The sequence below is a fragment of the Lacerta agilis genome, chromosome 15 (genome assembly GCF_009819535.1).
Source record: "Lacerta agilis isolate rLacAgi1 chromosome 15, rLacAgi1.pri, whole genome shotgun sequence".
NCBI classification, from domain to species: Eukaryota; Metazoa; Chordata; class Lepidosauria; order Squamata; family Lacertidae; genus Lacerta; species Lacerta agilis.
The window spans coordinates 11,791,093-11,816,923 of record NC_046326.1 but is presented as its reverse complement, the minus strand read 5'-3'; the positions used below and the strand labels follow the sequence as shown (position 1 = coordinate 11,816,923).

At 43.5% G+C, this 25,831-nt stretch overlaps 1 protein-coding gene across 1 annotated transcript; it reads right to left on the bottom strand.

Moving 5' to 3' along the window:
• Positions 1 to 1,355: 1,355 nt before the first annotated feature.
• On the bottom strand, positions 1,356 to 25,217 carry VSIG2 (V-set and immunoglobulin domain containing 2). Its single transcript, XM_033172513.1, has 7 exons — positions 25,151 to 25,217; positions 20,633 to 20,796; positions 17,685 to 17,892; positions 16,051 to 16,209; positions 14,877 to 14,996; positions 3,903 to 4,053; positions 1,356 to 1,736 (listed from the first exon to the last, which is right to left on the bottom strand). The coding sequence occupies exons 1-7, from the start codon at positions 25,215 to 25,217 to the stop codon at positions 1,589 to 1,591; spliced, it is 1,017 nt and encodes a 338-aa protein (XP_033028404.1). The 3' UTR covers positions 1,356 to 1,588.
• Between the last annotated feature and the right edge of the window lie 614 nt (positions 25,218 to 25,831).

Sequence of the window (25,831 nt, the reverse complement as noted above, 5' to 3'; positions counted from 1 at the left end):
CATGGTAAGGAAATGATTAAAAAAAAGAAAGAACACCACAAAATATAGAATCAGAACAATGGTAGTGGAAACACACGATGAGATAAATCAAGAGCCTTGACGCATGAACCTGACCATAAATAGCCTATGAATACAACAAAAACATGTAAACAGTCTGCTTAAAGGAGAAAATTCCTGGATTATCCGGCATCCTGCAACATGAACCTGTTTCAAGTTCCAAAGCTTAGGAGCCATAATTGGAAAAGCCTGATTGGCAGTCATCATCAGTGATGGGAACCACCAGAAGAGTCTCAGTGACTCATCTTAAAGAGCGGGGAGGTACTTACGGGAGAAGGGCACTCTCTCAAAAAGTCTGGACTAAGACCATAAAGCAGGGATGGGGAACCTTCGGTCCAAGGGCCAAAGGCAGACCTCCAGGCCTCTCCATGTGGCCCTTGGAACTCTCTCCAGGCTAACACCCTCCTCTTCATGGCTACATCTTTAATGGCCCTGCTTTGCACCCTCCTTGAAGGCATTCGGCTAGACTGTGCCCTTGAACTCTGATAATGCCTCTTGTTGGCCTGTATGGAGGATAGAGGGGGGTGGTTGGTCCATTAGCATTTATTGCTCCACTCACTTCTGATTCTGGCTCCACCCATCAGCATGTGGCCCCCAAAAAGTTGCCTAGAAGCAATTGCAGCCCTCAGGATGAAAAAAAAGGTTGTTCCCAAAAGAGATGCAGAAGGAACCTGGAAACAAATGGTCAAATACAGAATCAAAGTTTAAATGCTCCCCACATTTCACACTAAAAATAAATCTGGCTCTCGTGTTCCAAAGGAACTGCCGTTTCCAAACAACTTTCGAGCACAGATCAGGTAGTCCAGCTGGAAAGCTACGGCAGATTGCACAGCAATGTAAGGTCACTGTCTCCAAGTCCTGTGAAAATTCACAACACAGGAGCTAAATTCTAAGGGTAGGAAGTCCATATAAAAGCTAGTGTTCAGTGCTACCTAGCAGGGAAGTTTGAGGAGTCATAGTAAACTACACTACAAACTCTGACTGGAGAAGACGGAAACTGAAGTTGAGCCACAGCTCCTGAAGGAAGTAGCTAGAAGTTATTATGAAAATTCACCAGCATTTTAGTGTGAATCATACATATTTTTGTTTGCGATTTTGCCTGGTAGACACATTTTTGCAAGACAACACCCCCCCCCCAAATATGATGCATTTTCATATGTGCTTTTCACAAAGATGTACTTGACCCTGGCATATTCATTTTTGCACACGTTACTTTGCTGGAGAACGACCTTGCAAAATTCAGAGATATGAGAATTTCAAAGGATAGCTGTGTCTCGGTTTGCATATTGGTTTGGAAAGTCAAAATAAGGTAGGCTGAAATGCAAGCTGAATGGAATTTCTCCACCACCTCTATTCTGGAGGAGCTCTCAGAAATCTAATTCAAGTTTTGACAATGCAGCAAGCAAATTAGGGGCAGTTTAGGACACCCTTTGAAGGATGTCCTAAACATCTTCAGAGCAAATGTTCTTCGTGCAGTAAAACAAAATGCTGTAAAGCGGCAACAAAACAACCCCACAGTCACAGAGCAAGCTTAGACAAGAAAATTCTTGAGCTGGGATTTGGTAGTGCTGGTAGTAGATGCAGGCCTGGAAGATATGCTTTCCAGAAGATGGTTTTCCGGCTGGCTTTCCCCTCCCTGCAGAGAGGCCTCAGAGATTCCTGGAGCTGTGGCATCTTCCCTTTGGAAGAGGAGAAGGGAAAAAGGAGAGATGTTGAAGCAGGTAGCATCAGCCAGACTGTCACTATTTTCAAGTGAGATACCAGTGAATTCAGGTTGCACAATTATACTTGACTAAGAAGTTTTGTGGGACGCGGGTGGCACTGTGGGTTAAACCACAGAGCCTAGGGCTTGGTGATCAGAAGGTTGGCGGTTCGTGCATTTTTTCTAGCACAAAAATGGAAACAAGAAGAACTACTGACGGTAGAAGAATGGACAGTGAAATTGACTGAGTATGCAGAAATGGACAAATTGACAGGAAGAATCCGGGAGCAGCGGGACCAGAAGTTCATCAAAGACTGGTCAAAGTTTAAAAGACAATTCACAACTGAATACGTTAATAGGATTTCAAGAAGTTTTGTAGTTAATGTGTAGAGTTATCATTGTAAGTATGACAGTAGTAAGATAATGTAAGCAATGGTTGATTAAAGAAGTATAATGCTAAGTTATAAATTAGAAAGCCATGTGAAGGGGTTGAGGGAAGTCATGGCTTGTCAGCCAATGATAAATGTATGAAATTTTTTGTTTGAATGTAGTATTAATTGTAGTTTAATGTAAAAAATAATAAAAATTATATATATATATATATAGGTTGGCGGTTCGAATTCCCACAACAGGGTGAGCTCCCGTTGCTCGGTCCCAGCTCCTGCCCACCTAGCAGTTCAAAAGCACGTCAAAGTGCAAGTAGATAAATAGGTACCACTCCGGCGGGAACGTAAACGGTGTTTCCATGCACTGCTCTGGTTCGCCAGAAGCGGCTTTGTCATGCTGGCCACATGACCCGGAAGCTGTACGCCGGCTCCCTCAGCCAGTAGTGCGAGATGAGTGCCGCAACCCCAGAGTTGTCTGCGACTGAACCTAATGGTCAGGGGTCCCTTTACCTTTACCTTTAAGAGGTTTTGCAGCAATTTGCTCAAGTTTGGGGCAAGAGTCTTTCCCAGTACTAGCTGGAGATGCTAGAGATTGATCCCGGGACCTTTCCCATGCAAAACATGTGCTCTGTCCATGAAAGTAAAAAAGGTAAAGGTAATGGACCCCTGGATGGTTAAGTCCAGTCAAAGGGGACTATGGGGTTGCGGCACTCATCTCGCTTTCAGGCCAAGGGAGCCGGCATTTGTCCACAGACAGCTTTCCGGGTCATGTAGCCAGCATGACTAAACCGCTTCTGGCACATGACAGAAACCAGAGTGCACAGAAACACTGTTTACCTTTCCACCACAGCGGTACCTATTTATCTACTTGCACTGGTGTGCTTTTGAACTGCTAGGTTGGCAGGAGCTGGGACAGAGCAACAGGAGCTCACCCCATTGCGGGGATTCGAACTGCTAACCTGATTGGCAACCCCAAGGGGCTCAGTGGTTTAGACCACAGTGCCACCCGCTCCCCTATCCATGAAATACATGGATTTCTGTCAATGAAATCCTACTTCTCTTTACATTTAGATCCTGAACAGCAGACTGAGCAGGAGCACACATCAGCTGGTCGCAATTTCCCCTATTGTAGCCTATTAAGTGGAGTAGACTGCATTGAAAGCTTTTTCTATTTTATATCCCATGCCTTGAAAAGTCAAGATGGGTAGCACACAGACAATAGTGAAAAAGACTTTTAATTTATTTATTTTTAAAGTTTCCTTTCAGTATGAAATTAACTAAACCAGAAGCTCCTTTCACCTGTCTGGTCAACATCACATTTTTTATTTTTTTTAAATAGCAGCCAACAGGATCTAGGAATTGGGAAGGGAAGCGTCTCCTCCTTCGTTGCACCTTTAGATAACCCATCTGATTTGCAGAGCTATCAAACTACCTGTTGAATCGGACCTCGTGCCATAATAGTGGTAAGAGGGAAGACTGATGGCATTGCATAAATTAGCCTTAGTGTCAACAGGCCTCTGTGAATTCCTGTCCTTTAGCCAGCCTCCCCCAACCTGGTGTCCTCCAGATGTTTTGAACTACAACTCCCATCACCCTCAGCCAGCACTTGCGAGTGGTAGTCTACAACATCTGGAGGGCATCAGGTTGGAGAAGGCCGCATTTAGCTCCTGGCTTCCTTGTTTTTGCATCTTTTCAGGATCAGTTGGCAAATGATGCTTGCTTAGAACCAAGGCGACCTTGAGGCGAGCCAATCTAACCTGATTTCATTCCCGCTGTATATGGATCGGGTCTTCTTCTTCTCCTTCTGCTTCCTAAACCGTAAGAACCAGAGGACTATTGCACAAAGCAACAGAAGCGCTAACAGGACCCCTATGACAGCTCCCGCAATCACTCCAGCTTCCGCAGTGCCTGTTTTATGAAGAGACACAAAACATAAGGCTTCAGTCCTCAGCAGCGGCACAAAAATCTCAACGATTTAGTCTATTTATTTATCGCTTTCCACAAAGCGGTCTCCGGACAACTTGCAGTATTTTAAGAGGACAAAGCACAACAAAATCAGAAAGAAAGAAAAATTGTTGTACAATGCAAGCGGTACAACAACCAGTAGGACAGTAGTATGCCTCTGAATACCAGGGGGAGGGAATCAGAGTGCTGCCCCAATGGTTCCCATTGAGGCATCTGTTTGGCCACTGTGAGAACAGGATGCTGGACTAGATGGGCCATTGGCCTTATCCAGGGGGCTCGCCTTATGTTCTTAGCAGCAAAAACATGCTCCCAATTGAAAACAAAATCATTATAGTCCAGCCAATGCCTGGGAGAAAAGATAAGATTTTACCTGGTATGAACTCGTAGAATGCCTGAATAGGGCTTTTTTTTTTTTTTAAGAATCAGTTGTATTATTCTTCCTTGCATCTGGTGGCAGAGAGTTCCACATGCCAAAAGCATTTCCTTTTCTACCTTCCTGTGTTAATTTCACTGGAAACCTATTCTTACACCTCAATCATGTAAAGATCTTCACCCTATTTTACACATTCTCCTCTCTCATGAAAGTGTTGCAAACGCCTATTTTTGTTGCTGCTCTCTACTTCTATTTCACTTCTACTAGAACCATTTTTTCTCAGATACTCCCTGACCACATGATGCCAATGGTGATGCTCAAGATACCGCTTCACACCATATGGCTCTTCCCAACTGCTCTGCTTTTATAAGTCATTCATTTTCAGAAATGGATTTTGAACATGAAAATGCTCAAGATCCTACTTTCTCTACTTCCTAGAGATTCCCCCCCTCCTCAAAATCTGAGAGAAACAAAAATAGACTTGTGAGCTGGAAACCTCAAACTGTTAATTTAATTTCAGAATATTAGACTTCTTCCTTCCTTCCTTCCTTCCTTCCTTCCTTCCTTCCTTCCTTCCTTCCTTCCTTCCTTTCTCCTACCCCCCCTTTAAAAAAGTATTTTTATTAAAGATTTTCTTGGTTTACAGAGGTAATGCAATGTCTCTCTCGTATTTTTCCATATAACATTTTAACAAATCGGTTGTTGTTGTTGAGACATTAGGGAGAGAAGGGGGAGAGAGGTGGGTGGGATGAGGAGGAGAGACAAGTTCTCAGCTCATTTATTTCCAGTATCCTAAAAATGTGGAGCTTTTCTTGACAACTTGAGCATGGGTAAGGAACCCTTGACCCTCCAGGTGTTGTTAGTCTATTTATTTTGAAAATTTCTTAATCACTTTCCATTCAAAGAAATCTCAAAGACACGTACAAAATGGAAATCTGATGCAACCTATTAATTGTTAAGCCGGGGATTCAGTCAACATTGGTGCACTCCCAGACCAATTAATTTGCATCCATCTGTCTTGAGAGACTATGGAGTGTGCCGGGGGTGAAGTCAAACGGCACCCAAGTGACATCCCCAGGGCACAAACCTGGGCAGCATGTATGAAGGTCCTGGACTGCCCAGACAACAAGACCCCCCTCTTGGCCTCACTGATGTGGTCCAAAGGAAAGCAGAGCAATACGTTTGGCATTCGCTTGGCTGCAGGAGTCACTGGTAGGAGGCGTACAAGACACCATCCAGCCCTCTTAGGAACTCCACTCTGGATTTGTGTAGGGCAAACTCCATAGTCTTTTGTGGGATGTAACATCACTGAAGCAGTCAAATACAACATTACCTGTTTGCCCAGAGTAGACACACAGGGGGATGTTGCTCCAGCCAGGAGGATTTCCTGTCACACCTGGTCTTGAGCATTCTCCCCCTGCGTATGACCAGGTAGATGGGCCTGACCCTGTCAGACCCTACAAAATGGCCAGTCATGTAGCCATCTCTCTCTCTCTCTCTCTCTCTCTCTCTCTCTCTCTCTCTCTCTCTCTCTCTCTCTCTCTCCTCTCCAGTTTGCCTTTTGCTGTCTGCTGGCTCTCAGCCAGCAACACATGGGCTCATCCCTCACAGAGGATGAACCCACACTTTTCTCTGTAACTGTAACTACAAGCTAAAGCCTGCCTTCAGGACTATACTGTGAACTGAATGTAAGTAAACCTTACCATTACTTTTAAAGGAAGACTGTTGTGTCATTATTGTTCTTAAGAGGGAGCTAAAGGGGATTTACCAGGAACAATCCAATCCAAACAAGCCAGACTGGATTGCTTAACTCAAATGGTTCTAACAAATCCATCAATGTACAAGGGAATGTGCTCTGCTACTAGCTCACTAGCATGAGTGAGGCAGGATAATATTTCATCAATATATCCTCTCCTACTAACCTTGACATTCCCACACCTTTTTCCTCTCCCAAAGCCATCCTGCAAGACAGTGGAGGTTTAGGATCAGAGTTTTCCTTCTCCTAGACAGGCTACTTTCCAAGGTTGACAACCCCCCCCTCTGCCCCTAACTTCCCTCCACGGCATGTGCAGAAACCGCCTTGTTGGCCGTTGAATGTTCTTCCTGTTTCATCACGGCTTATAGCTTAACAAATAAAATTATTACCTACCTATCTAACCTGCACATATTTTGGAAGTAAGGTCCCAAACAGACCCCAAACAGAGAATATGTTTAAATGCATGGGAAAGATGTAGAAGGCCCCCCCCCCACACAACAAGATGTGACTTAGGGGAGGATGAACCTCATCTCCTGCTTTTTAAAGTTAAAAGCAAATGCAGTAGCGATTGTGGGAGAATTGGATCAGGCCTGTAGTGCAGGGAAGGAGGGTGTTAATCCTAGACCATTTTCCCAGTTTAAATTTCCTCCCTCCATATATGCTGCTACCTGCTTCATAGGAAACAGCCAGGTAACCTTGAAATCTTTTTGGAAACCGAAGTGAAGCTGTTTCTTTCAGGACAGGGTATGCATTTATTTACTCACATTTCACTTTGTTCTGTATAGCCCATCACTGAGTGCTCCCCCCCTCTCATTTTTATTAAATTTTCTGTTTTACAATTTAAAATACTCATTTAAACATCCTTAAAATATCAATGACTTCCCTTCTCCTCCTTCCATGGTTCATTTTGCATATCATAAATCCCTGCATATTTTACAGAAACTAAACCATTCAGTATTCCATTATTGCATCCATCAAAACTTTAATTTTATTTATTTATTTATAGCCCACCCATCTGGCTGGGTTTCCCCAGCCGCTCTGTTGAATTTATATTAATTCTGCCAGTATTTTCAGGTGTACACAATTCCCACCCCCCCATATATTCAATAAACGTTTTTGAATCTTCTCTAAATGTGTGTTCTTCTTGCTCTCTTATTCTATATGTTAAGTCTGCAAGCTGCGCATATTTTGTCAGCTCAAGTTGCCATTCTTCTTTAGTTGCTCGTTTTCCAACTCCACTTTATCTCTTGAGGCTCTTCCAAGTCCTAAGAAGTCTCTAGTATCATTTTAAATTATATCTTTAGCCCTTTCTCAGGCTTCCCCCCCATGTTTCATTTTCACTTTCTGGGGAAGGGCTGTAGCCCAGGGGTAGAGCATCTGCTTTGCATGCCAAAGGTCTCAGGTTCGATCCCTGGCATCTCCAGCTAGGGCTGGGAGGGATCTCTGCCTGAAAGCCCGGAGAGCTGCTGCCAGTCAGTGCAGACAATATTGAGCTTGATGGAAGATGGGTCTGACTCAGTAGAAGGCAGCTTCCTGTGTTCCTAAACCAAACCAGTCCCTTGCCTTCAATTAATATCTCATTTTTGTGCCGCCATCCTCTCCGCACCCTCACACCTCTCTGCATGTACGCTTGGTGTTTTTATCCTTCAATCGTTCCCAGATGCCGTCCAATTTCTCCTTCTGAGTCGCCGTTCAGCCAAGAAGCGAAGCCAGCGAGGGGGGGGGGGAATCTGCCCACGGAAATGAGAGCTAATTAAATGAAAGGACCTGACCTGAGTAGGAAGCAAGTCAGAAAAACGGGATGTGAGTCGCTGAGGCGGCAATCATAGCCCGGCACATTCTGGAAAGCTGTCAGAGCATAAATGGGCCAGATATCTCGCTGGTACCAGAAAATTCCAATCAGTGAGTACCAGCAATACTTAATTTAAAAGAAAATAACGTGTGTGTGTGTGTGTGTGTGTGCGTGTGTGTGTGTGTGTGTGTGTGTATGCCAAAAATATGCTTCCATTCTAACTGGGAATCACATATCTCATTCAGTCATGCAGAACTCTTTTCTCCTGTTCCCAGAGTTGTTTGTGGATATCTCAGGCTGCAGCAAAATGAGAGACGAGGGAACGGAGAGCATGGCTTCTGGGAGTGGCTGCCGAGACCATATAACACCAGTCCTGAAAGACCTACATTGGCTCCCAATTCAAATTGTTGGTGCTGACCTTTAAAGCCCAAACAAAGCACCTCCAAAAACAATTTCACAAAATGGCCTAGGTATGGTAGACAGATCTTGGTTACTTGGTGTTCATGATGTCATGGACAATGACCAATAGGTACCTGTTATGTATTGAAGTTCTCACCCTAGGCCACCAGGGGTGTTGTGTATATAGTTTTCACTCAGGTATATAGTTTTCACTTGGAGAAATCTCTGTGTCATCTGCTATGTCCACCCACTACTTAAACCTTTCTATGGCACGTTTCATAGCCACGTGTCTGTTGGTAGCAATAGATGTGCATTTTGGAGGAAATATCACATTTCCCCATGTACAGGATCACATTTTCCTGTGTACAAGGTGTATGCACAGGGAAAGGTGAGATCCTGCACATAAGCAGCATTAATCCAAGGAGAGGCAGCTGTAATGTGTGAAGCAAATGGGTCATGACTCCACAGCTGGCACAGGTTTTTTGTTTTTTTTAAAGCACCTTCTCATGGAGAAAGGTCTTACAATGAATTCCCTAAAGACGTAACTTCAAGCCAGCGCAAATTAACTTTAATGACAACCTTCAGTACAGCTGCAACAATTCATATCCCTAGAAATATGATCGAATGCTTATTATGTCCTGGGCATTGATGAGAACTGGCTCTGAGCCCAGAATTCTCTTGTAGAATTAACAGCAACATCGTTGGGGTGTCAAAACAGAGATTCGGTGAGGCAGATTTAGCTCAGGGATTTATCTGGTGAATAGGTGGGAAAGTGTTATTTCAGTAAGAACTGTTGAAAGCTGACAGTGAGAGGTGCTAAAGACAGGCAGGCCGGCAGGCCAGGAGAAAGTTGTTGCAAAGACCTGGCTTCATTTTAAAGGTGACTTTATCTGTCTCCAGATTGCATGACTACCTTCCAAGGATCTCCTCTAATGCACTCTAGCTATTATTTTAGCCATCCTGTTACGAATTTGTTCTTTATTTCAATGCGCATTTAGGCATGAGATGAGGATTCAGATTCATTAAATTGTTTGTGAGGCACCTTTGGTCATTCTCCATCTGCAGTGCAGGATCTGTCATGCAGAGGTAGAAAAGGTAGAGGTGAATGACCCCTGGGCCGTTAAGTCCAGTCAAAGGCGGCTATGGGGTTGCGGAGCTCATCTTGCTTTCAGGCCGAGGGAGGCAGCATTTGTCCGCAGACATATTTCTGGGTCATGTGTCCAGCATGACTAAACTGCTTCTGGCACAACAGAACACCGTGATGGAAGCCGGAGCACACAGAAACACTGTTTACCTTTCCACCGCAGCGGTACCTATTTATCTACTCCCATTGGCGTCCTTTCAAACTGTTAGGTTGGCAGGAGCTGGAGCAGAGCAATGGGAGCTCACCCTGTCACGTGAATTCAAACCACCGACCTACAGATCGGCAAGCTCGAGAGGCTCAGGAGTTTAGACCACAGTGCAGAACACAACTGCAGCATATCTAACAGATGCCCATCCAGGATCTGCTTAAATACATCCAGCAAATGAGAGTCCATTGCTTCCCAAGGCAGTCTGTCTGCTCCACTGTCAAACAGCTCTTGCTATGAGGACGTTTCTCCCAATGTTTAGACAAAATCTGCTTCCCTGTCGTTTCCAGCAATTAGTTCTTCTACTGGCCCACAAACCAAACTTGTCCTGCCAGGGGTTGGAATATTTGGAATCATAGAATCATAGAGTTGGAAGAGACCCCAAGGGCCATCCAGTCCAACCCCCTGCCAAGCAGGAAACACCATCAAAGCATTCCTGACAGATGGCTGTCAAGCCTCTGCTTAAAGACCTCCAAAGAAGGAGACTCCACCACACTCCTTGGCAGCAAATTCCACTGTCCAACAGCTCTTACTGTCAGGAAGTTCTTCCTAATGTTTAGGTGGAATCTTCTTTCTTGTAGTTTGAATCCATTGCCCCGTGTCCGCTTCTCTGGAAGGCTACAGATTCTCTGGAAGGCTACAGGTTCCCCACCACTGTTTTCTAGTGTCAGGAAGTGAAAGGTCTAGGATTAATTAACACAGATGCAAGGCTGCGATCTCATGCTCGTCATGTGAGATATTATGTATAATTTCTTAATTTTACACATCACTTGGGAAGACAGGCGAACTAAAGCCAGTGTACTGAAAGAAGTAAAGATCACCAGTGTTGAAGCAATGATTCTTCAACTTCGTTGGACTGGCCATGTTGCACGGATGCCTGATTATCATCTTCCAAAGCAACTACTCTATTCTGAAATTAAAAATGGAAAGCGTAATGCTGGTGGTCAACAAAAGAGGTTCAAAGATGCTCTCAAGGCAAATATAAAAAAATGTAGTATAAACATCGACAACTGGGAAACACTGGCCTGCGAGTGCTCCAACTGGAGAACAGCCTTTACCAAAGGTGTCATGGACTTTGAAGACGCTCAAACTCAGGACGAAAGGGAGAAACGAGCTAAGAGGAAGGCATGCTTGGCAAACCCTCACCGTGGTCAACTCCTGCCCGGAAACCTATGTCCCCACTGTGGAAGGACGTGTGGATCCAGAATTGGCCCCCATAGTCACTTACGGACTCATTGTTAAAACAGTGTTCATGGAAGTCAATCTTACTCGGCTACGAGTGATAGAAGAAGAAGAAGAAGAAGAAGAAGAAGAAGAAGAAGAAGAAGAAGAAGAAGAAGAAGAAGAATTTCTTAAGCTGAAGAACATGTTGAAGGAAGACAGATCTCTTTGCAGTTCCAGCCCAATACATTTTTGTTACATTTAAAGAAGCAGGAAATGACTCCTTGTCTCCACTTTCTGCCAGCCACCTATCAGTAAACCCAGATTGCATTGCAGGGCTGTTGGTTGCCATTCACTTTCTCAATTTCAGCTCCTTCTTCCATAATATAAAAGTGACATTGCAGGGATGTTGTAAGACACTCTCAGCCTTAGACATGCTTCCTACCTGCAGTGAACTGTCTCGGAGCACTGCCATTAAGTCATATTCTCTCAGCCTCAGCCCATCCCTAGGGATGGGGGAGAAATGGGATTTAGTTCACATTTCAAGGTGAATCTGCCTAATTTGTACCTTCAGAAACAATATGGCAGCCAAACTCAGCCCATCCTTCAAAATTCTCACTTCTCCAAATTTTGCAATGCAGTGATACAGCTATGTAATGCATACAAAAATCCATTTACCGGGATAAGGTGTGCATAAGAATGTATCTCTTACTGAAAAACAACATACAAAAATGAATTCTATCAGCGGCAATTGCTTTGCGAAAACTCGTACGTTAGGCAAAATTGCATAGAAAAATTACACACAAAATTAGGAGAATTTTCTGGTGAGTTTTCATCAGGACTTAGGGAAAAAGTGGTGTGGGAATGTGAAGAACTGTATGCAACAACTGCAGCGAGAATGCTACTAGCCCAGAGATGGAGGGAAGGAGAAGTACCAACAAAAGAAGAATGGCAGATGAAACTGATGGAGTATGCAGAGATGGCGAAACTGACGGGGAAGATCCGAAACCAGGCAGATCAAGTATTTTCTAAAGACTGGAGTAAATTGGTAATTTATTTAAAGGATCACTGTAAACAGTTAAAATCTTTGGCAGGGATGTAAGGACACTTGTAATGTGGAAGGGACCCAGGTGGCACTGTGGATTAAACCACAGAGTCTAGGGCTTGCCGATCAGAAGGTCGGCGGTTCGAATCCCCGTGACGGGGTGAGCTCCCGTTGCTTGGTCCCAGCTCCTGCCCACCTAGCAGTTCAAAAGCACGTCAAAGTGCAAGTAGATAAATAGGGACCGCTCCAGCGGGAAGGTAAATGGCATTTCTGTGCGCTGCTCTGGTTTGCCAGAAGCGGCTTTGTCATGCTGGCCACATGACCTGGAAGCTGCGGAAAAATGCCGGCTCCATCGGCCTATAGAGCGAGATGAGTGCCGCAACCCCAGAGTTGGACACGACTGGACCTGATGGTCAGGGGTCCCTTTACCTTTAATGTGGAATTATTTATGGTAATTATGGTTATATAATAGATGGATAATGGCAAAAGATGCAGAAAATTTAATCTTGAATATGGAACCCATGGAGGGAAGGAAGGAGGTCCGAAGGTTCAAAAGAACCCCTGTATTTTATTGTTTGAAATGGTTATTTTTTATATGTATAAAATTATTAAAAAATTCAATTAAAAATATTTTTAAAATGGAAATGTGGAGAACTGACCTTCAAAACAGAAAATGAAAACCAGGGAAAGTCAAACTGATAGATTTGCTCATCCCTACCCCCAGCACACCTGCAATGCGGGAACATTAATGCTGGAGTACACTGTTTCTCTTTTTCTCTCAACCACATCCTGCAATATACCGGTAGGTGGAGACATCTTGTACTTTGACTCAAGTCCAGATTTTGACTATACTGGGACACAGGTGGGAAAAAAATTGCATGTTAATAAATAAATAAATGCAGATACATGTTGGTCACTAGATGGCACTGCAAGCTCATGGAGATTTGCCTGAAACAGAGGGAGAACATTTTGCAAGTGGGGTCTATATTGTCAAACAGCACGAGTAGATTTATCTTTCTCAAAGGTAGCATGCATCCCTCATGTCTCACCTAGGCTGTGCTGGTGTTGCATCAGGGATAGCCATAGCTCAATGATGGGGCCTCTGCTTTCCATGCAAAAGATTCCTGGTTCAATTCCCAGTATCCCTGGATAGGACTAGGAGATATCTCTGCCTAAAACCCTGGATAGCTGCTGCCACTCAGCATAGACAATGCTAAGCTAGAGGACCAATGTTCTGACTCAGTATGAGGCAGCTCCCTATGATCCCAAATATTCCAAATAAGGAGGATATGGCTATCAGAAGTTATTTGCTATTATATGGCTGGCCCTGTTAATAGGCAAAGTGAGGCAACAGCCTCAGGCATCAGGTGCTGGGGCAGATGCAGTAGCCTCATGGACAGCTGTGAGGATGCTATTTGCCCAGAGATAGAAGGAAGATAAGGTTCCAACCAGAGAAGAATGGATGATCAAGACGATGGACTATGCTGAAATGGCAAAACTGACCAGGAAAATCAGAAACCAAGAAGACAAGAAAATTAACAAAGAATTAACAAGATGACCTTGAAGAACACTGTAAACATTTAGAAACGTTAGCAGGATTCACATAACACTTGTAATAACTTTATGGTTAAAATGGGATAATTTTTTTATTTATAAATATTATAAGATGCAGTAGAAAAAAGATTTACAATGGAAAACATGGGGAAGCAGAGGGAGGTCCAAGGATTGAGGGAATCCTATACATGTATAAAATTGATTATGTTTGAATGTGCATGACATTTCTAAAAACTGAAAACTGAAAATTAAAAAAGAGAAGAAGCAGTAGCCTCCTGGCAGTTTCCTCTGACACATCCCCACCCAAGTGTTCTTCTCTGTTGGGAGGCACTTGGCCTGCTCTGCACCCCCAAAAGTAGTCTGTTGCCTTCGGGGGGCACTATCCTGTTGCCCATGTTGATCTAAGATTCAGCAGCCACCCCAGGTGGTTTCTGTAGGTGGCATGCAAAGGGGCATCCTGTTGCCCTTCGCCTCAGGTAGCCCAATGTCTTTGGCTGGCTTTTTAGGTAGTTCCAGCCCCCTCCCCCAAATTCTGATAGGTCCCACACTCCCAAGGCTGGAGAGAGATTCCGGGCCATTACGGACCATTTTATGTCCTTAATCACCCATCCATTTTTTTCAATCACCACTATGTGATACAGTCAAACCTTGGTTCCCGAACATCTCCGTTTTGGCTCCCAAACGCTGAAAACCTGGAAGTAAATACTCTGGTTTCAAATGCGGAAACCAGTGCTTTTCCCCCCCTGGGGGTTCGCAGGGGTACACATACCCTTAAACATTTTGTGACTCTAAATTTGGCCTCATTGAGGAGCAGTATTTCAATATAAGTAGGAAAATTAGAGTACCCCTAAACATTTTTAAAATAGAAAAAAGTACTGCTTGCAACCAATCGGAAGCAGCACTTCGGTTGTCAAACATTTCGGAAGCCAAATGGGCTTCCAGAACGGATTCCATTCGACAACCGAGGTTTGACTCTATCTCACTTAGGCTTACTGAGATGTGTAGGATATAGCTATTAACGATCAATTAACACGTGCTATTAAGGTAAGACGGGGAACATGCAGGAGAAATGACTTTGAGGAGATATGGAGGGTGTTTGTAGAATGTGTACTGTTAAATATGAAAGGGGTCAAACCATTGCAAGAAGTGTTGAAATTTTGGGAGGTTTGATAGTTACAATGGAATGGCCTCGGTGGTGGGGTGCACATTTTTATTGTTATTTATTTATTGTTATTACTTTGTCCAAAAAATTTTTAAAGGCTTATTGAGGTGGCCAAACTCATGACAAGAGCCAGCCACCTAAGCAGGTAAACACAAAGCTAGACACCTGTACTCACCTGTCACATGAATAGTGAGCTGGCATTTCTGCTGTCCAAACTCGTTGGAGGCAAGACATTGATACGTCCCAGAGAATGCGAGTGAGATGTTTCTCAGCCACAGATTCCCTGTTTTGTCATCTGTGGGGAGAGTAGAAGGAAAGAGTGAAGTTTAGGGTCAATTTGCCTAATTTCAAAAGAGTGGCGCAGCCTGCCTATTAATTGGTGGACCCTGTAAGCAGATGAAAACATTAGCATTTAATCTCGCTTGTAATGTAACAAATACTATGGACAACTTGGTTAGATTTGAAATATAGATTATGAAATAATATACAGTTGAAAACGTTGACAATAGGACCCATGGGGGGCGGAGTATTGAGATTCAGAAAAAATCTCTCTATATGGATATTGTATTTGGTTTTGTTATAAATTTGTACAGTGGTACCTTGGTTCTCAAACTTAATCTGTTCCAGAAGTCTGTTCCAAAACCAAAGCACGCTTTCCCATAGAAAATAATGCAAAATGGATTAATCCATTCCGGACTTTTAAAAACAACCCCTAAAACATCATTTTAACATGATTTTTACTATCTAATGAGACCCACTGGTCCATAAAATAAGCAATAAACAATATACTGCAGTCACACAATCAATCAATCAATCAGTCAGTCAATCAATCAGTAGCTGAACTGGGTTCCACACAATCACAGAAACAACACAAAAAAGCCGCAAAAAGAAAAACGCAAAATAAATAGCAACAACGGACAAACCTCGGTGTAATACTTAAAACAGAGGTGTGGCACTCAAATCAGAAGTGTAACACTCAAAATGGAGCATGTTTGGCTGGGTTTGCTGTGTTTGGGTTCCAAGTTGTTTGAGTACCAAGGCATTTGAGAACCATGGTACCACTGTATTTGTAAAATGAAATAAAAATGATTTTAAAAATATATATTGCTGGACCCAGTTCTTTTGGAGCAATTCAACAGGAGCTCACCCCATTGCTGGGATTTGAACTGCCAATATTCCAATCAGCAAGCCCAAGAGGCTAAGTGGTTTAGACCACAGCGCCACCTGTTTCCCTACACATCTATCTGCATTACCCTGTTGGTAAGAACAAAAATGGCACCAATGCGGTTTTCCTTTTCCAAAGTGTTCCTTAATAGCAATGTATCTGAAGAGAGCAGTTATTCACTTACCTTGCACCATATTGGACAGAGGTAGTGGAGTCTTGGTATCCAGCCGTGTCCAGGAATAAGTTGGTGAAGGCACACCTTCGGAAGAATTGCAGGTCAGGCGGGTGTCCGAACCCACAGAAGCAGAAGTGGTCCCTTTGCACACTGGAGTGGATGGAGGCACTGTTGGGTGTATGTGTGTGGGGGGAGATAATTCAGTGCCAGAACACATAGATTCATACAATTGTAGAGTTTGCCTTTACATTTGTTTATTTGGTTTTTCAAGTTAAAATTTTACAGAGATATATCAGACATAAAAAATTAATAAAAATATTATATAAAAAAGGAAGTGGTTCAAAACGGACAAAGCCCCCTTGAAGGCATGCTCCTGGGCCCCCATCCACACTATACATTTAAAGCAGTATCATGCCACTTTAAACAGTAGGGAAGAGCATGTGATGTATCACTGTAATAAATGTTAAACTGAACAATTGTGTGTTCTTGGCTATTTGTGTGCAGGGAGAAAGGGACTAGGGGCTTTCAGATGTACACCTTCCCATGGAAACCCAATACACTCTGAGCGGTGTTTCCAGGATTTGGTGTGGGGAGAGAGAATCTGCTTTAAATGTATGGTGTCTATGCAGCCATAGAGTCATAGATCTGAAAGGGGGCTTGTCATCTGTCTGGTACAATTCCCTAACTTCACAAAGTCCAAGGGTGAGAGCATCCCCATAGATGTTTGTCCAGATTATGTTTGAAGATGTCCTCTGGATATTAAGAACCGCCATCCTTCTAGGTAACTGGTTCCCTTGGCGAACTGCTCTTAAACTGAATACATTTCTCCTTATACATAACCAAGTTCTCCCTGCCTGCAACTTGTGGGAACGTTTATATAATATAGTAGCAGAGTTAAACATTCCTTATTTAAACCTACACAGCGGCAAATGGCTGCTGACTCGTTTGAGTCTTTCATCCTTTTCTTGTCAATCTCTTTATCCCTCTCAAAATAAAGATACACAAGAATCTGATTAATAACCAAAGTAAAGTAATTTACTGACAGATTCATTCATGTACATATTTAGGTTACGAAACAAAAGATATAAACTATATAAACTATATTAGTGAATCTCTTAACACATCTTTAAGCAGCAGCAGCCTAACCGACCAACAGACCAAAACTAACTGACACAAAGTGGCAGTTGGTCCTCCCTTAGAATGTTGGACTTGACTGACATCATCCCACACAACTTAAACCCATTCAACTGAGTGGGTTAACTTAAACCCAACTTAAACCCATTCCCCACCCTGCCCTCTGGGGAAACAAAACGTTTGGCCTGCTTTCAGCCTATCATTGAAGAAGAAGAAGAAGAAGAAGAAGAGTTTGGATTTGATATCCCGCTTTTCACTACCCGAAGGAGTTTCAAAGCGGCTTACATTCTCCTTTCCCTTCCTCCCCGACAACAAACACTCTGTGAGGTGAGTGGGGCTGAGAGACTTCAGAGAAGTGTGACTAGCCCAAGGTCACCCAGCAGCTGCATGTGGAGGAGCGGAGACGCAAACCCGGTTCACCAGATTACGAGTCTACCGCTCTTAACCACTACACCACACTGCAGGACTGCGTCCCTTCTATTCAATGTTAAAAGGAAAATGGGACTTACTTAAAACTGTGAACTGGATGAGCCCAACGCTAGTTCCATAGAAGTCCGGGGGATTGTTCACCTCGCAGATATAGGTGCCGGCATCGGATGCACGCACGTCAGTCAGTTGGATGGAAGCATCACCCAACGTGGGAGGATCTTGAAGGAGACTTAGCCGTTCACTCTGGGAGCCTGGTTTGTACAGCTTATTATTTGTGAAGTAGAGAATCTGTAGAGAGAAGGGAGGTTTCACTGGATACAGGAACCTCTTCAGAGTAACCTGGGTGTATCCCTAGCCTGTTGATAAGCCCATGAGGTTACTTGAAGGAAAGACACTTTTAACATGGGCTGCTGAACCTGTCGCCCTCCATCTGTGGCTCTCCACCTGGATCTTGGGTTGTGTTGCCACCCAACAACATCTGGACACAGCATCAGGTTCCCCATCCCTGATGTACAAGCTACAACTGAATCATTTACTGGAAGTTAAAATAAAGCTGCAATCCAAAGCATGCTTATTTGAAAGTTAACACCATCAAGATCAATGGGACTAATTTCAAGTAGGTACATATAATGGATTTTATTCATAGGCAGCTATGTCAGATTATGGCCCAGGCTACACCTGCGCCACACATTTCTTATACCAGTAAAACAGCTGTGGCACACTAAAGAATGTTGGGAACTGTCCTTTGTTAAGGATTCTGAAAGTTGCTAGGAGACCCCTATACCCCTCCCAGAGCTACAATCCCCAGAGTTCCCTGTGAGGACGGATTTAGTAACATGGGAACTACAACTAATCCAGAATGCGGCAGTTAGACTGGTGACTGGGAGTGGCCGCCAAGACCATATAACACCAGTCCTGAAAGACCTACGTTGGCTCCCAACATGTTTCTGAGCACAATTCAAAGTGTTGCTGCTGATCTTAAGGCCTGAAATGGGGCTCGACCCAGTATGCCTGAAGGAGCGTCTCCACCCCCATTGTTGAGCCTGGACACTGAGGTCCAGCTCCAAGGGCCTTCTGGCGGTTCCCTCACTGTGAGAAGTCAAGTTACAGGGAACCAGGCAGAGGGCCTTCTCAGTAGTGGCATCCTCCCTGTGGAACACCCTCCCATCAGATGTCAAGGGAATAAACAACTATCTGACTTTTAGGAGACACCTGAAGGCAGCTCTGTTTAGGGACGCTTTTAATGTTTGATGTTTTATCGTGTTTTTAATATACTGTTGGGAGCCACGCAGAGTGTTGGAAAAACCCAGCCAGATGGACAGGGTATAAATTGTTGTTTGTTGTTTGTTGTTGTTGTTGTTGTTAAACCACTTGGAGAATAAGGAGCCCCTAACAACTCCAAGCACCCTTAACAGACTACAGCTCCCAGGATCCTTTGGGGGAAATGCCACGACTGTTTAAAGCTGTATGCATTCAATGAGAGTACAGTAGTGACTACCTGCGTACACAATAGCGGAGCTGTAGAAACAAACTAGTGTACACACTTTCACACATGAGCATGTGTGGGGACAGCTTATGTTTGCATTCAGTGTAATGTGTGAACAAGCCCCTAGATACAACCCCAAAGCATATCTCTGCACAACCTAATACCCATTCTATAAGGATCAAGTGGCGGTTCTAGAATAGCGAGGTAACAAAGGACGGAGTCATGCTTAGCATGTTGGACTTCAGCTGGGTCACCTGTGGTCAAATCCCTGATCAGTCATGAGGGGCACTGGGTGACCTTGGACCTGTTGCTGCCTCTGCCTATCTTTCCAAAGAGAGGGATCATGTACCAGCCAAGGCTACACTGGTCCTCTGATACCACCCAGACATGGGTGGCGCTGTGGTCTAAACCACTGAGCCTCTTGGGCTTGCCAATTGGAAGATCGGCAGTTCAAATCCCCGCAACAGGGTGATCTCCTGTTGCTCTGTCCCAGCTCCTGCCAACCCAGCAGTTCAAAAGCACACCAATGCAAGTAGATAAATAGGTACCACTGCGGCGGGAAGGTAAACGGTGTTTCTGTGCACTCTGGTTTCCGTCACGGTGTCCCGTTGCACCAGAAACGGTTTAGTCATGCTGGCCACATGTCCTGGAAAGTTGTCTGTGGACAAACACCAGCTCCCTCGGTCTGAAAGCGAGATGAGCACTGCAACCCCATAGTCATCTGCAATTGGACTTAAGTGTCCAGGGGTACTTTACCTTTTTTTAAAAAAAACCTATCACCACCACCATCCTGAAACTTACAACAACTCGCAAATAAATGCAGCTCTAGCAGATCACATCATTACACCTGCTGTGAAAATGCTGTTGCTACTCTAGCAGTTTGCCCAGAGAACCACCTCTTGGAGTTAGAGACTGACTCCAGTGCTAGAACTTCCCATCTCATCTGCTAAATGCAGCTTGCCTTCTCTTCCTGTTGATCAGCTGGAGAAGAGCCTGACTCTGAACTTAGGCATCTGAGAAATCTCTTGAATCTTATCCAGGCAAACCTTTTGGGAGTTGGGTAATTTTAGCAGTTTCTGTTTATAGCCCTAGTTCTTTACATTCTTCACCCTGTGAATGTGTACTCAGAAGTTAGCCCTGCTGTTTTCAGTGGGCCTTACTCCCTAGAGTGTGTAAGGTTGCAGCCTCAACAAATTTCAGACAAAGGGTTCATCCACAGTTTTCTGCTTGACCTCCAATTTGTAGGCACGGTTCCAAGTAATTTTCCTTTTGCCTATCTCCCTCCTCAGATAAAACCCTCCCTTTAGTGCTATATCAGAGCAAATGGCAACCAGGAGAAAACCCAAATTGCTATTTGCTCTGATTGAGCACTAAAGAGTGGTTTTCCTTGGAAGAAAGCAGTAGGACAATAGGAAGCCCATAAGCAGAATGTCCTCCTCCCCCTCCATTTTTTTAAATTCCAAGGTTAGGTTGGTTGAGATCAACACATTCTCCTTACACAACTTTCGTTATGGGTCTCACCACGGCCCCCAACCCCTTCACCTGTTTCCCATGGTCGGGAGGAGTTGAGCCAGGGGCAAACCTCCATTCAAGCACAAAGTTTTTGTCGACAGACGTTTTGTAATGACATGGCAGCTCCACACTCAAACCTCTCTGCTGCATGACTGGATCTTGTGGTACAGTCACCTCCACACACACCCCGCAGCCTGCAGGGGAAAGAAACGAAGAAGCTCACCAGTTTGATCATTTCATCTCTTTGGTTACTACAGGAATGAGGAAGTTGTGCCCCACCCCCGATGTTGTTGGGATTCCAACCTCCATCGACTCCAGGCAGCATAGTCACAGGTTAGGAATGATTGAGTGTTTTAGTCCAGAATGAATGAATGACATCTTTATTGTTAAAAGCTATAAGCCATCACAATTGGTCACAATGCACAATACAAACAACAACAACAACAGCAAAGCCAACATACAAAAATGCCAAAATCAAAAGCAAGGGATGAGATGGCCAAAATTAGCTTTATCATGTACAGTATAATGAGATAAGAATCCAATGTCTCTATTCAGACCAGGTCTCTCCATGGTTTTAAGTTTGGTAAGTTTGGATTCTTATTTCATTATCTCATTATACATGATAAAGCTATCTTTGGCCATCTCATCCCTTGCTTTTTCCTGTAAGACCAATTGCAGTCATTAACAGTCGTCAACTGGTTTACCACACTTTATCAGCCAATCACCCATTCCCACCACCCTTCTGAGTCATACCCCTCTCCACCCTCTCACTATATATAAGGGTCTGGTGACTTCTGTTTCAGTGTGTCTGAAGAAGTGTGCATGCACACGAAAGCTCATACCAAGAACAAACTTATTTGGTCTCTAAGGTGCTACTGGAAGAATTTTTAAAAATATTTTGTTTAGTAATAAATACGTTATGGCCAGCCAGCAAAACAGAGATTTGCTCAAGGGGAGGTCGGTTGGAAAGAGAGCAAAGGATGTAATCGAGGAATTTTTGTCTAGGGGATGTATATAAAGGGCATTGTAACAAATAGTGTTGAATGTCCTCCATCTCTCTCAACTCACCAATGCAGAGTCTAAAACTAACAGGGGTGTTAGTTTTAGTCCAGCAACACTTGTAGGGTATTTTATTTTGTGTTTTATTCTGTGAACTGTTCCGAGATCTTTTGATGAAGGGTGGTATATTACAACAACAACAACAACAACAACAACAACGGCACAGGTTCCACATTCCTGGATTGTTAGCATCTTCATATCTGTGGTTGGTTTTTTTTTTTTTTTTTGGTACTTCCTGTATCATGAAACTGCTAAACACACCTTCAGGTTGCTTGCTCCACTCACCCCATCCCTGCAGCAGAGGGATGAAAAAACCTCTGGCTCCCCAGATGTGCTGAACTACAACTCCCATCAGTCTCAGCAAATAAAGCCAATGGCCATCAGTGAAGGGAGCTGTCGTTCAGCAACATGCAGAGGCCAAAGGTTCTTCACATCTGCAAAATACAGAGGTTTGCACACAGACGCAAGCACAAGGCATCGTCCCAGCTGAGGGACACGTTCCAGCCAGGCAAAAATTGCTTGAAGAAGGAGCAGTACCAGTGAGTGATCTGGTCTGTGGAGATGATATTGCCAAGCGACTATCCCAGTGACCAGATAGGGATGTCTGCAGGGCTGTGTTGGATGCCTTGGCCCGTGGTTCCCCACCTCTGATGTACCTAGTAAACTAACCATAAACGGCTTTAGATGGTTTACTTTTAGAATTGACGTGGTTCCTGTAGATTAGCTGTGACGCAAAGATACTCAGCCACATTTACAATCTGGACAGGCATCGCCCTGCCCATTCTCTGAGACTTAAATCCCTATGCATGGTTAGTGATAGGAAGCAAGTCCTGTGGCTTTCAGCACATAATGGTTTCTTTTTTTATGTGAAATATTTTTTATTGGTTTTTACTAATAAAAAAATACAGCAAAAATTTTAGAATAACCATTCTCTGAAGCTCTCAATCTCCAGACTCCCCCCCCCCATCCCCTACATGGGTCCTTATACCAATATTTACACATACATATCAGTCCATTTTCCATAGTTTTTGTACTCATGAATTATCTATAATTTTCGTTACTTTACAAATAGTTCAGCTAAAGTTATAATTTGTTTACAATGGTCTCCTAAATAAATTATATAAAAAAATCCCATTCTTTTCTAAAATCCTTCGTCTTCTTGATTCCTGAGTCTCCCGGTTAGTTTAGGACATACCGGTAATGGTCTCTGAAAAGTGTGGTTATGACTGCAGCAGACATGCATGCTAGGACTGGGCAGAAGGTAGATTTTGGGCAGATCTCTGGGTGAATTGAAGTAGATCTGCGAGGACTTCTGACTTTGAGTTGTTTAACGATGGTGTCAACTAAAAGACTCCCCACCCTCCCACACTTAGGCTACTAAAATGAAGAAAATTGGGGTGGGGGGTTGTAACCAAAAGTGGAGACAGGTCTACTCAGAAGTAAGTTTCAGTGAGTTCAGTGGGACTTGCACCCAGGCATGTGGGTATAGGTCTGCAGCCTTCCTCTCCAGAGAGTTAGGAACGGGGTGGAAGCAGGTTCCTAGGTTTCGTTTTTGTTGGGTTGGTGTTGGTTAAATGTTCCCAGGTGTCAAAAAAAAGGTCATTTATGTATGCTACTACTGTGGCCCGTGTTTTGTTAGCCTCAAAATGAAAAACAGGTGAGGTCCCAACTAAAGAAGAAGGGCAACTTAAGCTGACGGAATATGCACAGCTTGAAGACTTAACATATAGAATAAGAGAACAAGAAGCACATATGTTTAGATAAGATTGGAAAACGTTTACTGAATATATGGGGGGAAATTGTGTACACCTGAAAACATTGGCAGCATTCAGAGAAATTCAACAGTGTAAATAAGATTTGATGGATGCAATAATGGAATACTGAATGGTTTAGTTTTTGTAAAATATGCAGGGATTTATGATATGCAAAATGAGCCATGGAAAGAGAAGAAGGGAAGTCGCTGATATTTTAAGGAGGTTAAAATGAGTATTTTAAATTGTAAAACAGAAAATTTAATAAAAATTATATTTTAAAAAATGCTTAGTTGGGGCTGGCGGTTCTTTTAATTTGGGTATAACTGTAAACTGTTTATTGTTGTTGTTATTGTTGTTATTAGTTTCTATTGATTTATTAGATTGTTTGTTGCTTATATAGGATATTTTGTTTTTTAATGTTTGATGTTTTGTTGTGTTTTTATATATGTTGTAAGCTACCCAGAGTGGCTGCGGAAACCCAGCCAGATGTATGGGATATAAATTTTAAAAATATTATTATTATCATCAAGCCTATGAAGTTTAACAGACTGTCTCACAGATCAGGATGAAAGCAGACCACCAATGTACCAGGGATAGCTACTATAAAATGGGGTTTCTTTCCCACACAGTTACAGAGAGGATTAGAGAGCCTATCATCTTATCCTCAGAAAAAAAACTTGCTGCAGATTGAAGGACACACAGGGCCTTTTATTTGACGTGGATCTTATGCTCCTTCCCTAATTTGTTTTGATTTGCAAATAGTTCACATGGAAACTATCAGCAGACCAAACACTGCTTAGCAAATGCACCATCAAACACGTGTAGTTCCAGTTGCCATTTGTGCACTTCATTCTATAAAATGTCTCTGGTTTACAAATATTTAAAATTATATTTCACACCTGCCCCTAGTAGAAGGAAGGCATGCTCTGGCCTTGACCACTGGCCTAGGCACCAAGGGCCTCTGCACCCCTTAATACCCCAAAAGACTAGCACAGCAAGGGGAAGACTACCTGACCCCCACCAATCAGCCATGGAAGGTTCAGCTGCCCCAACACTTGCTTTCCTCTTCCCTCCCCTTTCCTTCTTCCTTGCATATCACATCTATGAGCCTGTGGGCAACGGCTACCTTATGGTATTAGCTTGTTGGGAGGGGCAGTCTGGATGATGCCCTGAGTCCCTTCCAGTTCTTGCGATCCTGTATCTGTGGGGGTATGAGAGCAAGCTTGCCAAACCAGTTCCTTTGTCTAGGTAATGGCTTTGGCCGACTGGTTAAGCATTAATATAAGCAAAGATGTTTCTCTGTGCCATAGAACCAATGGTTGGGCCTCTCTGCCCCCCACCAACCAGCTGCTAAGTAGGAAAACAATAACCTACATTTGGTGGGGGAGGGGGGAGCTGAGCTGGAAATAGCCAGGAAGCCAGAGACACCGATTTATGCTTGTTATGCGCTGGAGCCAAAGCTGGGAGAAATGGCGAAGCAAGATATTTTGGGGTGTTAATCCTGTGAGCGCCTCTATCCTATGCTCAGGCTGGATATATAGGTAAATAAAACTGTATATCCTAAAGACACCACAGACTCTGCTGACCTCCAGTCTTAGAAAACTGAACTCCGAGAAAGCTCTGGAATCTCTCGTGAGGTGGCATGTAGCAATACGTAAAGGGCTTTAGGAAATATTCAATGCCTTGCGAGTGCCAAATATTCAGAATCATGTATTTGCAAATCTTAGGTACTCACCAAAGAGTGAGATGAGAATCAGCCCGCAAGAGATGGAGGAAGTCTGGAAAATCACCTCGAGAGCCATTGCTCTGCTGGGAGTCTGTCACTTTTGGTGCAAAAGCTGAAACTCTACTGAGACTAAGCAGGGCTGTTTTTTATCTCGTACGTGAGCTAAAGCAAACAGCCGAGACGAAAGTTCTGAACCACCCTCAAGCACAAGAGCCTCCCTTGATGCGAAAGGGTGTTGATATGTTTCTCCTTAGTGCTTGCTGCAGCTTAGGGGCAGTTCACACAAAGGATGGAGGGGAAAAAATCAATTCAGTTTGCCTGTAAAGGTGAACCTACCCAGTGCATTCCCCCCACCCTTAGAAAAATAGGTGCCGGAACTCACCATGAAGTCGTTACAGTAAGTGCCACACTTTGTAACAACAAACTGAGGTACTGGCACTGTGTACATTTGAGTACCCCCTGAAAAAAGCACTACCTAAACTGTGCTCTCCAAAGCAATATGTGAACTGAAACACAGGCATTCTTCAAAATCTACACTTCTCTGAATTTTGCAGTACAGCCAAGGACTGTGCGCAAAAATGCATATAGTGTGCCTTTAAAAGCATACTTTATATCAGTGAAAATAACACAAAAAATGCATCATATTAGGGGAAATTGCTTTGCCAAAACATTGTATATTAGGAGACATTT